The sequence below is a fragment of the Petaurus breviceps genome, unplaced genomic scaffold (assembly GCF_028583685.1).
Source record: "Petaurus breviceps papuanus isolate PSGF00001 unplaced genomic scaffold, PetGlider_PUasm1.0 90925, whole genome shotgun sequence".
In the NCBI taxonomy this organism is placed as follows: domain Eukaryota; kingdom Metazoa; phylum Chordata; class Mammalia; order Diprotodontia; family Petauridae; genus Petaurus; species Petaurus breviceps.
Genome location: NW_027187380.1, coordinates 15,699,086 through 15,711,868, shown reverse-complemented (window position 1 = coordinate 15,711,868; position 12,783 = coordinate 15,699,086). Strand labels below are relative to the sequence as shown.

The window sequence follows — 12,783 nt, the reverse complement described above, 5'->3', positions numbered from 1 at the left end:
GGTGAAACGCACGCCGCACTCCGAGCTGCATCCAATCAGAGCTGCAGCAGTGAGCGCGTCATCCTGTTCTTCCCCAGTGATTTGCTTGCTGGCGCCATTGAGAGCAGTGCCACGGAGGAGAGCTGAGGCAGGACAACATAAACCCTCCCCTGAAAATAAGCCCTCTGGTGTTTTTCTTTCCAAAAAAAAATAATAAGACAGTGTCTTATTATCGGGGAAACACAGTAGTAAGTGTCTGAGGCCAGATTTGAATTCAGGAAAATGAAGTCTTCCTGACTTCAGGCCTGGCACTTTATCCACTGTACTACCTAGCTGTCATGAGGGGGAAATGTAGGTAATGCAAATTAAAAAAAAAAGTATCAATAAGCTTAATTAAGGAGTAGTGTGCAGTGAAGTGGAGCCAGGAAGACTCTTCTTTGTGAGTTCAAATCCACCCTCAGACATTTATTAGCTGTGTGACCCTGGCCAAGTCACTTCGCCCTGTTTTCCTCAGTTTCTTCATCTGTAAAATGATCTGGAGAAGGGAATGGCAAACCACTCCAAGATCTTTACCCAAATGGGATCATGAAGAGTAGGACAGGGCTGAAAAATGATTCAATAACAACAACAAAAATATTAATTAAAAACAGAATACTATGAAATTATAATGACCAAGCGTGGCCGAAGAAGATATATGAGCAGACACCTCTCTCCCTTCTTTACAGAGGTTACATACACACCTTGGGTGTTGGAACACCAACAAAAAAGTGTTGGTAGTTTTACTGAATTTTTTTCCCCCTTCTCTTTTTGTTTACTTTGGTATAAGGAATGGCTCACATATAGGGAAATACAGATGGTGTAAAAACCAAAGTGCAATAAATATTTCTTTTAAAAAGTTTATTAAAGAAAAGAAATTGAGTCCTCCCTCCTATTTAACCTACTCTATTCCCACAGCAAATGGAGAGAAAAGATGTAGCCCAATAAATGCTGGGGGGCAACCTCAGGAGTTGCTGCAGGTCCGGGTGCCAGCCCTGGGCTAATATAATCTGTTTCTAGAGAAGGTGTGTATATGCAAGTGTGCATGAGTATGTGAGGACCCATTCCTTTTTAAAACTCTCCTTTTATTTTGGAAAGTGCACATTCAACGGTTGCTTGGCTAATGTTGCTAGGGGGCAGGGGCTGTCTTTGAAATTAATCATGCACAATATTTTTCAATACAGAGCAATGCATGAGTTCCTAACAGTGGTTAGTGAAGTCCAAAGATGGGGGGATTTGGGGGTGGGGTGGCATGCTGGTGGGAGAAAGGGGAAGGCCAAGCAGCACAAAGACAAGCTTTAGGTGATCTGGAAGAATACACTGAAGAGCCCAGTCTCATAATCAGTATGTCTTAAAAAGATGGCCAATGGAAAATGTGAAAGGTTTATGGAAGCGGTGATGGGCAAAAAGGCCCCAGCTGTAACACTTGGGGACAAATTCTGGACTTCCTAGGGAAATCTAGAAAACCAAAACCAACATGACTCAAGTTATAATAATATTCACATTCCACATTCCTGTCCTATACTTCTCTATACCTTGGTAGTGTAAAATACAAGTCAGTTATTAAGTATCTACAATGCACTACTACAGGATCTCTCATGTAGTTGAATGAGCTTGTTGCTAAGCACACTGGGGGTATATCTGGGAAGCCAGCTGGACTGAGCAGAAAGAGCCAGACTGATGTTTATTCTTCTCATGTGGAATGTTTGCAGCTGGATATAGTAGATATTTACCATTTCAATTATTAGCTATTGCAATGGTTGAATATTAGGCACCTGGAATATGTTGATACTACTGGAATTATTGAATTTTGCTATTATAATTATGAGCTCTTTGTTATAATAATAATAATAGCATTTATATAGTGCTTTAAGGTTTACAAAGAGCTTTATATATATTATCTCATTTAGTCCTTCCACAAACATGTGAGATAGGGGCTATTCATATTCCCATTGTACAGATGAGGAAACAGGCTGAAAATGGTTAAGTGACTTTGCCAAGGTTATTCAGACAGTAAGTGCCTGAGACACTATTTGAATTCATGTCTTCCTCATTCCAGGTCCAGTACTCTATTTAGAAGCCAAATCAATATCAATATTAATACTGCTTTTGCTATCAATGTTATCAACTACTGAAATTATTAGATATTTTTCATTTTAATTACTAGTCATTCTGATTTCTTGGCAGTCTTAGAGTGATGATTGACATCACAGCATGTACAGAAACAGCTCCCTCCTCTTTTTTTTAATTAAATTGAAATTATTGGATATTTTCCATTTTAATTACTACCTATTTATTCTGATTTTTGAGAGTCCCTGAGTGATTACTGACATTAGAACAGGCATAGAGATACCCCCTTCTTTTTTTTTTTAATGGAAATTATTGGTTATTTTCCATTTTAATTATTAGCTATTCATCATGATTTCTTGATAGTCCCTGAGTGATTAGTGACATTATAGCACATACAGAAACACCTCCCTCCTTTTCTTTTTTTTTTAAACTGAAATTATTGGATATTTTTCATTGTAATTACTAGCTATTCACTGTGATTTCCTGATAGTCCATGAATGACTGATATCATAACAGATACAGAAACATGCCCTCCTCCCTCTTTTTAAACTTAAATCACCTAATGTCTGATGTCACCAAATACTTGATGCCTTGTGACAGCAGCTCTGCTCCTGACTCTGGCACCTCTGATTAACTCGGAAGCCTAGCAACGGAGGTAGCTGGCAGTGACCCGGAACTCCTTGGGGTTAGTGGAGCCCTGGAGGAGCAGGTGTCACAGCTAGTTGTGAAACAGGAGCTAGAAGCTAAGAGTTAGGAGAGCAGCCCCCTGAGCAAAGTTATCAGCTACTCATTTTCTGATAGCTTTGGAAGTTCTTGTGATTCAATTTCAGGCATGACAGGAGAGGCTAGTACAATTACAGGAGCTGTAGGAGCTGTGGGGCAAAGACAAGATTTAAAGAGGCCACTCTGAGAGTCCTGGAGAAGTGGCCGCCTTGGTTACAGGCCCCTTCAGTCTGACCTCTGCTGTGAAAGGGTGATCCAGGCAGGGAGCCATTGCAGCTTCCTAGGCCTGCATGGATCACTCCGGCCCTGGGAATCTGCCCGATGAGTGACCTCAGTGGGAGGAAAAACTCTCTGTGGGGGTAAAAACTACCTCTGGGCTGGGATGAGCTTGAGCCCAGTCCCTTTCACTCATGATCCTTTGGTTAAGAGTCCACATTTATGTTAAAAATTTCCCCGAGGGGGTGGGATTCATCAGTTCTAGAGAAATCCCAGTCTGTACAGAGCAAATTCAGTGTTCTGCTATCCAGTCTCTAGGAGGGGGCATTCCTGGAGCCGTGGGAACTATGAGGAACGCCTCTGACTACTTAGGGCTCTTTAGAGCAACGGTCTGCAAACGTTTTTGTTTTTTTTTTGATGGTAAACACTGAGTCAAAAAAAAAAAAGAGATAAAAATAAAACCAACAATATTCCAAAACTATTTATCTTATTTTATTTACTCACAGTACCACAAAAAAGCCTTTTTGCCCTCACTTAAAAATGTAGTAATTTTTAGCTACAGCAATGTGATTATGTTTTGTTCTTTTTGAAACTTGTCTTTTAACAATTAGTATCCAGTGATTCACTCTTGGTTTTTGAATGACTGTCACTGTTGAGACGGGTAGACCCAATAAGACTACATTATTCACCATGCTTACTAAATTATAACACTCATTTTTCATTCTTATCCACCAATTACATAAAGGTTTTTGTAATCATAGCTCATACACTTCCCAAAAGTCTGGTTCTAAGTTCAGTTGATCTCCACTTTTGGTTTTTGAATGGCTGTCACAGTTGAATATGATACCTCTCCAAGATGGAAGAAGTATATTATTGATTGCATGGATCACTCTGGTCCTGAGAATCTGATTCATTTTTCATTCTTATCCACCAATTATTCAAAGGTTTTTGTTGAATTGTAGCTAGTACATTTCCCTCTATCTTGAGGGAAGGTGGTGGGTGGTGAGATGCTTAGAGAGGCCCTGGGTTCCTGGTGGTGGATGACCGTTTTTATTTGTCTCTAAACTGTCCAGTGGGCTGGGGAATGGGTGGGTGGGTCTTGGGAGCAGGGTTACAGATCTGAGAGATTTGTGTGTGCCTATACCCACTGCTTCATTTCTTGCTAGTTTAGTTACTGCCTGTTACTTGCAGGCTCTCATTCCTGCACTTCCTCTCAGGCTCACTGTCAGTCTCCCCTGGGGCAGTGGGGTGGCCTTCTAAAGGCTTTTAGGGAAGAGGGTCATGGAAGCAGTATAGCTCTCAAGCATAGCTGCCCCAGGTATAAGGGAGCTCACATCCTTAGGAAGCATTTCTCCCTTCCTGGGTCAGCCTGGGCTCATGATGGTTCTATCATCCTGGGACATTTCATGCTGTGTTCCCAGTCTCTCCTGGCTTCTGGAACACTTATTTCATCCATCCTCCTCTCAAGATGAGACCCTGGAAGGGCTGCTGGGGAAGTAGGGTCTTCCTATCCTTGGAACAGCTAGCCCTACCCCAGGTAGGGGTCAAGAGAGTGTGTATGTGAAGCTCAGTCATGGGACATGGTGAGGTAGAAGCTGCTGTAGTAGGGCAGACAGAGGGGAGAGGGAAGGAGGGAAATAGGCAGGTAAGTGCATGGCAACCTGAGCGCAGGGTGGGAAGTGGGTCAGCAGAGGCAGGAAGTGCCACAGATACCTGATGCTGTTCTCCTTTGTGTGAGTTCCCCAATGGACCATCTTGTGCACCATCTGGGGTGTGTGTGGATAGCCCACCTTGGAGATTTCTGATCTAGAGATGGCTAACTTAATTTTCTCTATTTTTCAGCAAAATCCATGCAATCGATCCAATTGTGGGCTCACTCCTTATATCAAGTTACTGGAGACTTTTGAATACAATAGCTCAGGCCAAAGACAATTGAGGCAGCATTAAGATTCCTGGCTACTCAGCCAAGGCAACCTTCCTTTCCAACACAGGCTGTTGAAGTAGCCTTAAAAAACCTGATATTTGTCAACTTAAACTACTTGCCTTAGGCAAGGATAGTTCTCAGACTGTAGCCAAAATTTGATGGCCTGCCTAGAGCAAAACACTAAAACACAAAGCTGGTTCTTTCTGGAGCACCCGGGTGACCTCTGTGAGCCAGAATCCATCTTCTTCTCCATATATGACGCACTAGCCCTTAAATGTTACCAGATACCAGGTCCTCAAACAAGACCAGCGTTTTCTCAAATAAAGGAAAGAAGGTTTCTGTAAGAAGAGGGAGCTGGGGACAGCGAAGAAGACCATGGAATATATGATGTCAGGGAGGCTGGAAAGGAAGCATAACTGCGGACCAGGCGTTCAAATGGAGCGTACCTGAGGGTCGGGCCTCTATGACGTAGCGGGTGATAGGGCCTTTGCCAGGATCTCCACTAGACCAGTGGATGGCAATGGCTGAGCTGTACCGGATGATGACGGGAATTCCAGGGGGCCCGGGAGCACCTGGAGGAATTCAAAGTCAATCAGTCAATCAGCAATTATTATTAAGCATCAAAACCAGGCACTGTGCTGTGTACCAGAAGAAGTTCAAAGAATGAATTGATATCTACTCCCAATGAGTTTATACTCTAATAGAGGGGCAAGTATATTAAAAATATATACAGCATAAAGTCAATAAATACAAATATCTATATGTATATGTTATACATGCACATGTTTATGTATGTATATGTGAATGTATATATACATATACACATAAGTGTATATGTACAATAAACATACATACACACATACATACCGTGTTTCCCTGATAATAAGACCTATCCCGAAAATAAGCCCTCCCCTTACTGTGTAAGATTCCTCTAAAATAAGCCCTCCCCCGAAAATAAGCCCTATTGAGATTGCTACCATAGTGAAGGTGATCCCCTGCGCTACACGCTACATTACGGTACCCTCTCTATGCACTGTCCCCCCCATCCCCCCTGGGGTGAAACGCACGCCGCGCTCCGAGCTGCATCCAATCAGAGCTGCAGCAGTGAGCGCGTCATCCTGTTCTTCCCCAGTGATTTGCTTGCTGGCGCCATTGAGAGCAGTGCCATGGAGGAGAGCTGAGGCAGGACAACATAAGCCCTCCCCTGAAAATAAGCCCTCTGGTGTTTTTCTTTCCAAAAAAAATAATAAGACAGTGTCTTATTATCGGGGAAACACAGTACATACATACATACACACACATATATGTAGTGTATAGTGTGAGGAATAACAAAGAAGCCAGAGACACTTATCCTAGAGAATGTGAAAGGGAATAACAGGTAAGAACAGGGGACAGGTAAGAAGGAGTGCACACATAACTCAGTGCAAGCTGCCCCATTTTCTCTTCCTCTACCAGGCCTGTTCAAGTGAGGAGCACTTAGAGAAAAAAAAAGGAATCTGAGACCTCTGACACTTTGTTGGCTTGAAATAATGCTTGTTGATTGACCTAAGATTTAACTTGCTGAGGCATGATGTTTGAAAGACTCAGCCTAGCATCCCACTACAAGTCTGCCCAAATCCTCTTAAGCCTTTGCTGTAATCTAAAGTATAGGGATGGAAAGGCCAGAGGAGGAGGTGATGATGTGACTGAAGCCATCCATATAGGCAGAGGAGTTGGGCTGCTAGGTGGCACCATAATGCACAGTGCCAGGTCTGAAGTTGGGAAGCTGCATCTTCAAATGTGACCTCAGACACATACTGCTTCTGGGACCTCGGGAAAATTACTTCCCCTTTGTGTCTCAGTTTTTTCATACCTGGTAAAATCAGGTATATAGACTAGGTGGCCTCTAAAGTATCTGCCAGATGTAAGTTTATGATGCTATAAATCCTGACTGCAACTGGCTGATCATACAACTTTGAGCAAGCCCTTCAACAAAGCTGTTTTCTCATTTGTAAAATGAGCATGTTAGACTAAGTCTGAGGTCCCTTCCCCCTCTGAGGTACCTTCAAGATCTCAATTTAGGATGCTTTGAAGGAAGGAAATGAGTATTAAGTGCAGGTGCTATGCTAAGTGTTTTACAAATATTATATTTGACTCTTATAACAACCTTGTGAAGGAGGTGCTAATACTCTCTTTTTACAGTTGAGAAAACTGAGGCAGACAGCTTAAGTGACTTGCCCAGGGTCACACAGCTAGTAAGTGTCTGAGGCCAGATTTGAACTCAGGTCTTTCTCATTCTTGACCTAGTGCACGATCCACCTATGATTTGTGTACAACAGGAAAAGGATCTGGGCAAGTCATGTAGTGAGGTATAAGAGCGGGCAAGCCCGAGGGCTACATCAACACCCATAAAACATTCACATATCTAAAGGAAGGCCTTCAGCACCCTGGGTAGGTCCTCTATGGAGGGTTTATGAGAGAATATTGTCAAGAATATGGCACAAGTTGAGAAGGCATGCATGGGTAATCATCTGCCCCAATTATGGGAATTCCTTCATTGCTGGACCCAGAGTCAGGAAGACCTGAATTCTAACTTGGCCTCAGGCACATACCAGCTGTGTGACTTTGGGCAAGTTACTTAACTTCTGCCTGCCTCAGTTCCCTCCTCTGTAAAATGGGGATAATAACAGTACCTACCTCCCAGGGTTTTTGTGAGGATCAAATGAGATATGTGTAAAGTATTTTGCAAACCTTCAAGTGCTGTATAAATGCTAGCTATTAATGTTGCTATTATTATGTCTGATAATAACTCACCAAAGGGTCAGATAATAATGGTGGAGGCATCATTATTAGAAAGCCACTTATGAAATGACACAGATGTTTCTGGGAGAAAGGGAGGGCTCATTTTGTCTCCTCTATCATTCTCGTGACCATAGATTAATTTATCAGAGCAGCTAATTGAGACCACTGAAGGTAAAGAAAATGCTTTGCCTTTATGGATGAGACAAAGGACAGAGAAGTTTCCAGTTGGCTGGAAGAAGGTGGGGAGCAGGCCATCAATGAGCACTGGGTGGCAGGAGGGCACTTGGAGGGGGCAGCACCAGGGCAAACCTCAGTTGCTGGTGTATCAAGTCCCTCTCACACTAAAATGTCCAGAGACGGTGTTGAACAGAGTAGGGAGGTAGAGGAGGGGGTTTGGGGAAAGGTGGGAGGAAATGCTGATGATGCAGAGCACCAAAGACAAACTTGGCTCATTTTACAAAATCAGCTCTCCTTGGAGGTCAGGTCAAACATGGAAAAGTTGCCCAAGTCTGGAATGCTGCCATCTGAGGACTTGGCAAAGCCTTGAAGTCACAGAGATGTCAATCCCAAGATCCCAGATTTAGAGCTGACAGTGATTTCAGAGGCTCTCTGGTCCAATCCCTTCATTTTGTAGTTGAGAAAATTGAGGTCAAGTGGGGACATGCAGAGGTTGGTAGTCCCTAATCATAGGATCACAGATTTAGAGCTTGAAGGTACATCAGAGGTAATCTAGTCTAACTCCCCCTCCATCATTCTACAGGTGAGGAAACTGAGGCCTAAGGTAACCCCAGATAATAAGCTACAGCCTTATAATTTCCAATCCTTTCTTCTTTCCCAAATATTTACCATCCATCCTGACTTGGTCCTGGCATTGCCACGGCAGAAGGTAGTTGAGGTGATCAGTCTGGGATGGTAGGGTGACAATCCCCTGAATGGGTATGTCTATGACATATATATATATGTATATATCCTCAGAATATATGATATACATATATTATATGTATATGATATACATATGTATTATATATATATATATTATATGTCCTCAGAATATGGGGGCCTCAGAACATGGGGTGAGGCTCAGGGGCTGGATAAGCCAAAGACAAGGAAAGTCCTACTAAGTGCACCCTGACCTCTAATCTCTCTTTGGATCAGAAATCTCTGGCAATGTCCTAGTCTTGGATAGGAGGGAACAGGAATATAGTTTTAAGAATGAAAAGCAGTTTATACTCACCCCAGATACCTTTTCCCTTTTTCCTACTTGGCTGTGTTTTCTTTTCTAAAAGTCCAACATCTGGTGATTCTGATCTGGTTCATTTACAACCCTCTAGTTAAAATAGGCTTTTTTGATGTTTTTCCCCCCTTCCCTTTCAGAGGGTTAAATGGTCAGAGACACTTTCTGCTTTAGTCTGAAACAAACCTTTCCTGCTTGCATATCACTGGTAGGTCTGCCCACTGGTCAGCCTGCCAGCTTTCTCCTTTTCCTGGTGTTTATAAGGGAAGTGGGCAAGTTAGCTTAGCTGAGTAGTACTGTGCATTTTAGGGGCTGAGGCTGGGGGCAGATGAAGGAGGGGCCCACAGGGGAAGCCTCAAGAGCAAGGTTCTCTTTCTTCTTGGCCAGTTGATTTCCAAGAGAGCCCTGGGGACTGAGGCACAATTATGTGAGAAGGGGATTGGAAATGGAATGCGACCAGAAACCCCAAACAATAACTGGCCTGCCAGAAACAATGCAGTAAAATGAACTACATTCTGAAGTAAAAAGTAATAGAAGTAATAGCTGGAGGCTTGACTCAATTTCTTCCCATTGCTGATGACTTAGATTCAGATTACTTATGCAGTAGAAAGAGTGGAAACTTTTTCCTTCTGGGAAAAGAATGCTGACTGTAATACCTATATATTTGGAGTCAGAGGACCCAGGTTCAAATTCTGCCTCTGTACTTTATCACCTATGTGACCTTGGGAAAGCCTTTCTCTCTAGGCCTCAGTTTCCTCTTCTTTAAAATGAGAAGATTTGAACAGATGACCCCTCTGGTCCCTTTCAGCTCTAAGTCTTCTATCATTTGTGAATTTTTAGCCTGAATTAAGAATGTGTAAGCCCCTCTTTGCTAGGTGTTTTGCTTTCAACCATAGGGACTGTCTACTATCACAGCCTTTTGCTGATTCCTTGGGTTTTGGGCAGGGTTTGACTTCCACATGGAGTGAGTGAGGGGCATGGGGCTTGGTGGGGTGACTTCTATTATTTTCACTTTTCTAGAAAGAGAGGAAGCAGCAGTGGCATGAGATGCTGGACACTGTCCAATGCCCGGGTAGTTTGTGGATTTGTCTAGTCCTTGTGGGGGATGTTGTCTTAACCTGGTGACTGGAGTCTCTGGGTATTAACCGGACCACTCTCAGCTTTCTTTGACAAAGATCTCAACCAAAAGGATGCTCAGGCAGAGCTAAAATGGGGGCATAACATCTTAGGGGGCCCCTCCTTACCTTCTCCTGGCCCTGTGGTGATGTTGGCTTCAATTTCTGGCCCATACGTGAAGGTCTTGGCCCGGATTCGGAATCTGTAGGTCATTCCCTCAGCTAAGTCTTTTACTTTCAACCACAAGGGGCTGTTTCCCTTTACATCAACTGTCACGATTTTGCTGACCCCTGTGGAACCAAGCACAAAGAGTGGGGATTACAAGGATAGGGGCTGTATTATAAGAGGAAATATGATACAATGGAAAGGGAAGGGAGGGAGGTGGAATCAGTAGAACATGATCTCCCTGAGGACAGAGGAACTGTTCTGTCTTTATAAACCCAGTGCCCTAAAATGTAGTCAGTGCTCCTGTTCTGGGAGCTATTTCCCTTTCCCCATTTTTTTCCCCTTAGGATCAGGGGGACAGAATATTGAATGGCTCTCATATCCTCTAGCAGTTAGCAGGCACGGAGTGAGAGATAAAAGGCCAGACTTGAGATGTGCTAAAATGTACCATATTTAAGTGGAAGACATTGGATTTGCTTTAAAGGGATTCATCCCTTCACCACTGATTTGTTATGAAACCCTAGGGCATTCACTTGTCAGAAATCCTTGGTTTTTGCCTTTGGACCCTGTGGAAACCTACTTGGACCTCAATTTCCCCTTTTGGAAAAGAATACTGCCTGTACGATCTGTATTGATTACTGCCGACTGAAGCAGCAGAATTAAAATGGGGATCAAAAATATTTGGCAAAAGGTTAAGGGACTGGAGTGAGTGAGGATGGAGGGGGCTTTTAAGATGTATGTGAGTAATTATTTTTAGACATCAATTATAACTTATGCCCCTAGTCTGTGTGAAAGGGAAGGGAGAGGGTGAGGTTCAGCAACAGAACGCTGCCACTGACTCATCTGTGGGAATACATAAGCGCCAGCCTGTTGAGAAGCTGATCAAGGCAAAATGCTGAGATCCTCTTCTGAGAGCCTTTCTGGATGGAATGAACAGGTGGACAATGGCATGTGTACTTCCTCAGTGAGCTCCCCTCTCACTTTCAGACAACACAGCCCTGCTCCTGGTTCCCTCCCCTGTGATCCTATCTCCTTCTTGGGGCCCAGCTTCCCTTGCTGTGTTCTAGAGTTCGACAATACACAGTGCTGCTTTGGAAAAGGGAGCTGTGGGCATGCAGGTGGCAGCAGGGAAGACTGAAGGGCCATTGTTTTGTGGACAGGGCCCCGGGGCTGACCCAGAAATGCTGGCCAGAGGCTGTGTTCCCAGGGTCCAATGGGCTCTCTCTGCTCCATGTCCTGATGAGTCTCCCCACCTGGATTCTGGGGGAAAGGAGGTAGGAGGGAGGTTGGGGGGAGCTTCAGCAGTGAGGGTGATAGTGGGGCGACCCCCTGGAGGCACTCATCTTCAGCATACTATCACATCACCTGGCCCAACCCTAGGCCCTTTTCCAGGCCTCTTGTATGCTGGCCATCAAGAGGAATATGAAACTGGCAGAAAGGAGCCAAGCCCATTTCCTTTCCCCTCAGCTTCTCTTCCTACCAGTGAGATGGTTATCAATAATGAAATAACCAGGGATTTATGGACACTTGGCTTGTGCTGGGCTCAGTGCATCCTGGTTACAGTGTGGGCAGCCATCACTATGAAGTGATCCAGCAGCTGTCCAAGGGCCACATAGCAAAATACTGCCAGGGCTTAGAGCACAGGATGGAGAAGGATCCAAATACCCTGATAGAAGCTGCTTTGAGGAAGAACAGTGGGAGAGAACTCCTGGAGGGTACAAGAGACCTAATTCAAATATAACAAGCAGATATATAAGGCTCTTGGAGAGTAGGAGATGCCCTCCAGGACAGGACCAGGAGAAGGAGCCCTGACAAGGATAAGCCTGAGCAAGGTTAAAAATCTGAATCCGGTGTCACTGCTCCCCTAGAAACTGAGTCTTTACTGTAATCCTCAAGACTTGATTTACCACAAAATTCATAATTATATGCCATGGAGTGTAGAATATTCTGGCATGAAATACTTGTTCATTTGTAAAAATTAAGTATTAAAAAGAGGCATCTGCATATCCTCCTCCTCCTCCTTGTGGAGTAACTCAGTGCCGCCCATCAGGCCTGGAGTCAAAAAGACCTGAGTTCAAGTCTAGCCTCAGACACTCAACTATCTGTGTGGCCCTGGGCAAGCCATCTGTTTGTCTCAGTTTCCACATCTGTAAAATGGGAATAATAATAATAGTACCTACCTCCCAGGGCTGTTGTAAGGATCAAGTGAGATTATAATTGTAAGGCACTCAGCACAGTGCCTGGAAAATAGTAATAGTTACATAAATGTTACTACTACTACTACTACTACTACTAGTGCTTCTGTTGCTGCTGCTACTACTACTACTGCTGCTGCTACTACTACTACTGCTGCTACTGCTACTACTACTACTGCTACTACTACTACTGCTACTGCTGCTACTACTACTACTACTGCTACTACTACTACTGCTGCTGCTACTACTACTGCTGCTACTACTACTACTGCTGCTGCTGCTGCTACTGCTGCTACTACTACTACTACTACTACTACTACTACTACTACTACTACTACTACTAC

The 12,783-nt window shown here is 43.7% G+C and overlaps 1 protein-coding gene across 1 annotated transcript in view; it reads right to left on the bottom strand.

Moving 5' to 3' along the window:
- SDK2 (sidekick cell adhesion molecule 2) overlaps positions 1–12,783 on the bottom strand; it is a 479,875-nt gene that overhangs the window by 41,588 nt on the left and 425,504 nt on the right. The window contains exons 37-38 of the mRNA XM_069076864.1: positions 10,208–10,369; positions 5,395–5,520 (exon numbers count right to left, since the gene is read on the bottom strand). Coding sequence (XP_068932965.1) covers positions 5,395–5,520; positions 10,208–10,369 — 288 coding nt within the window. The remainder of the gene's footprint in view (positions 1–5,394; positions 5,521–10,207; positions 10,370–12,783) is intronic.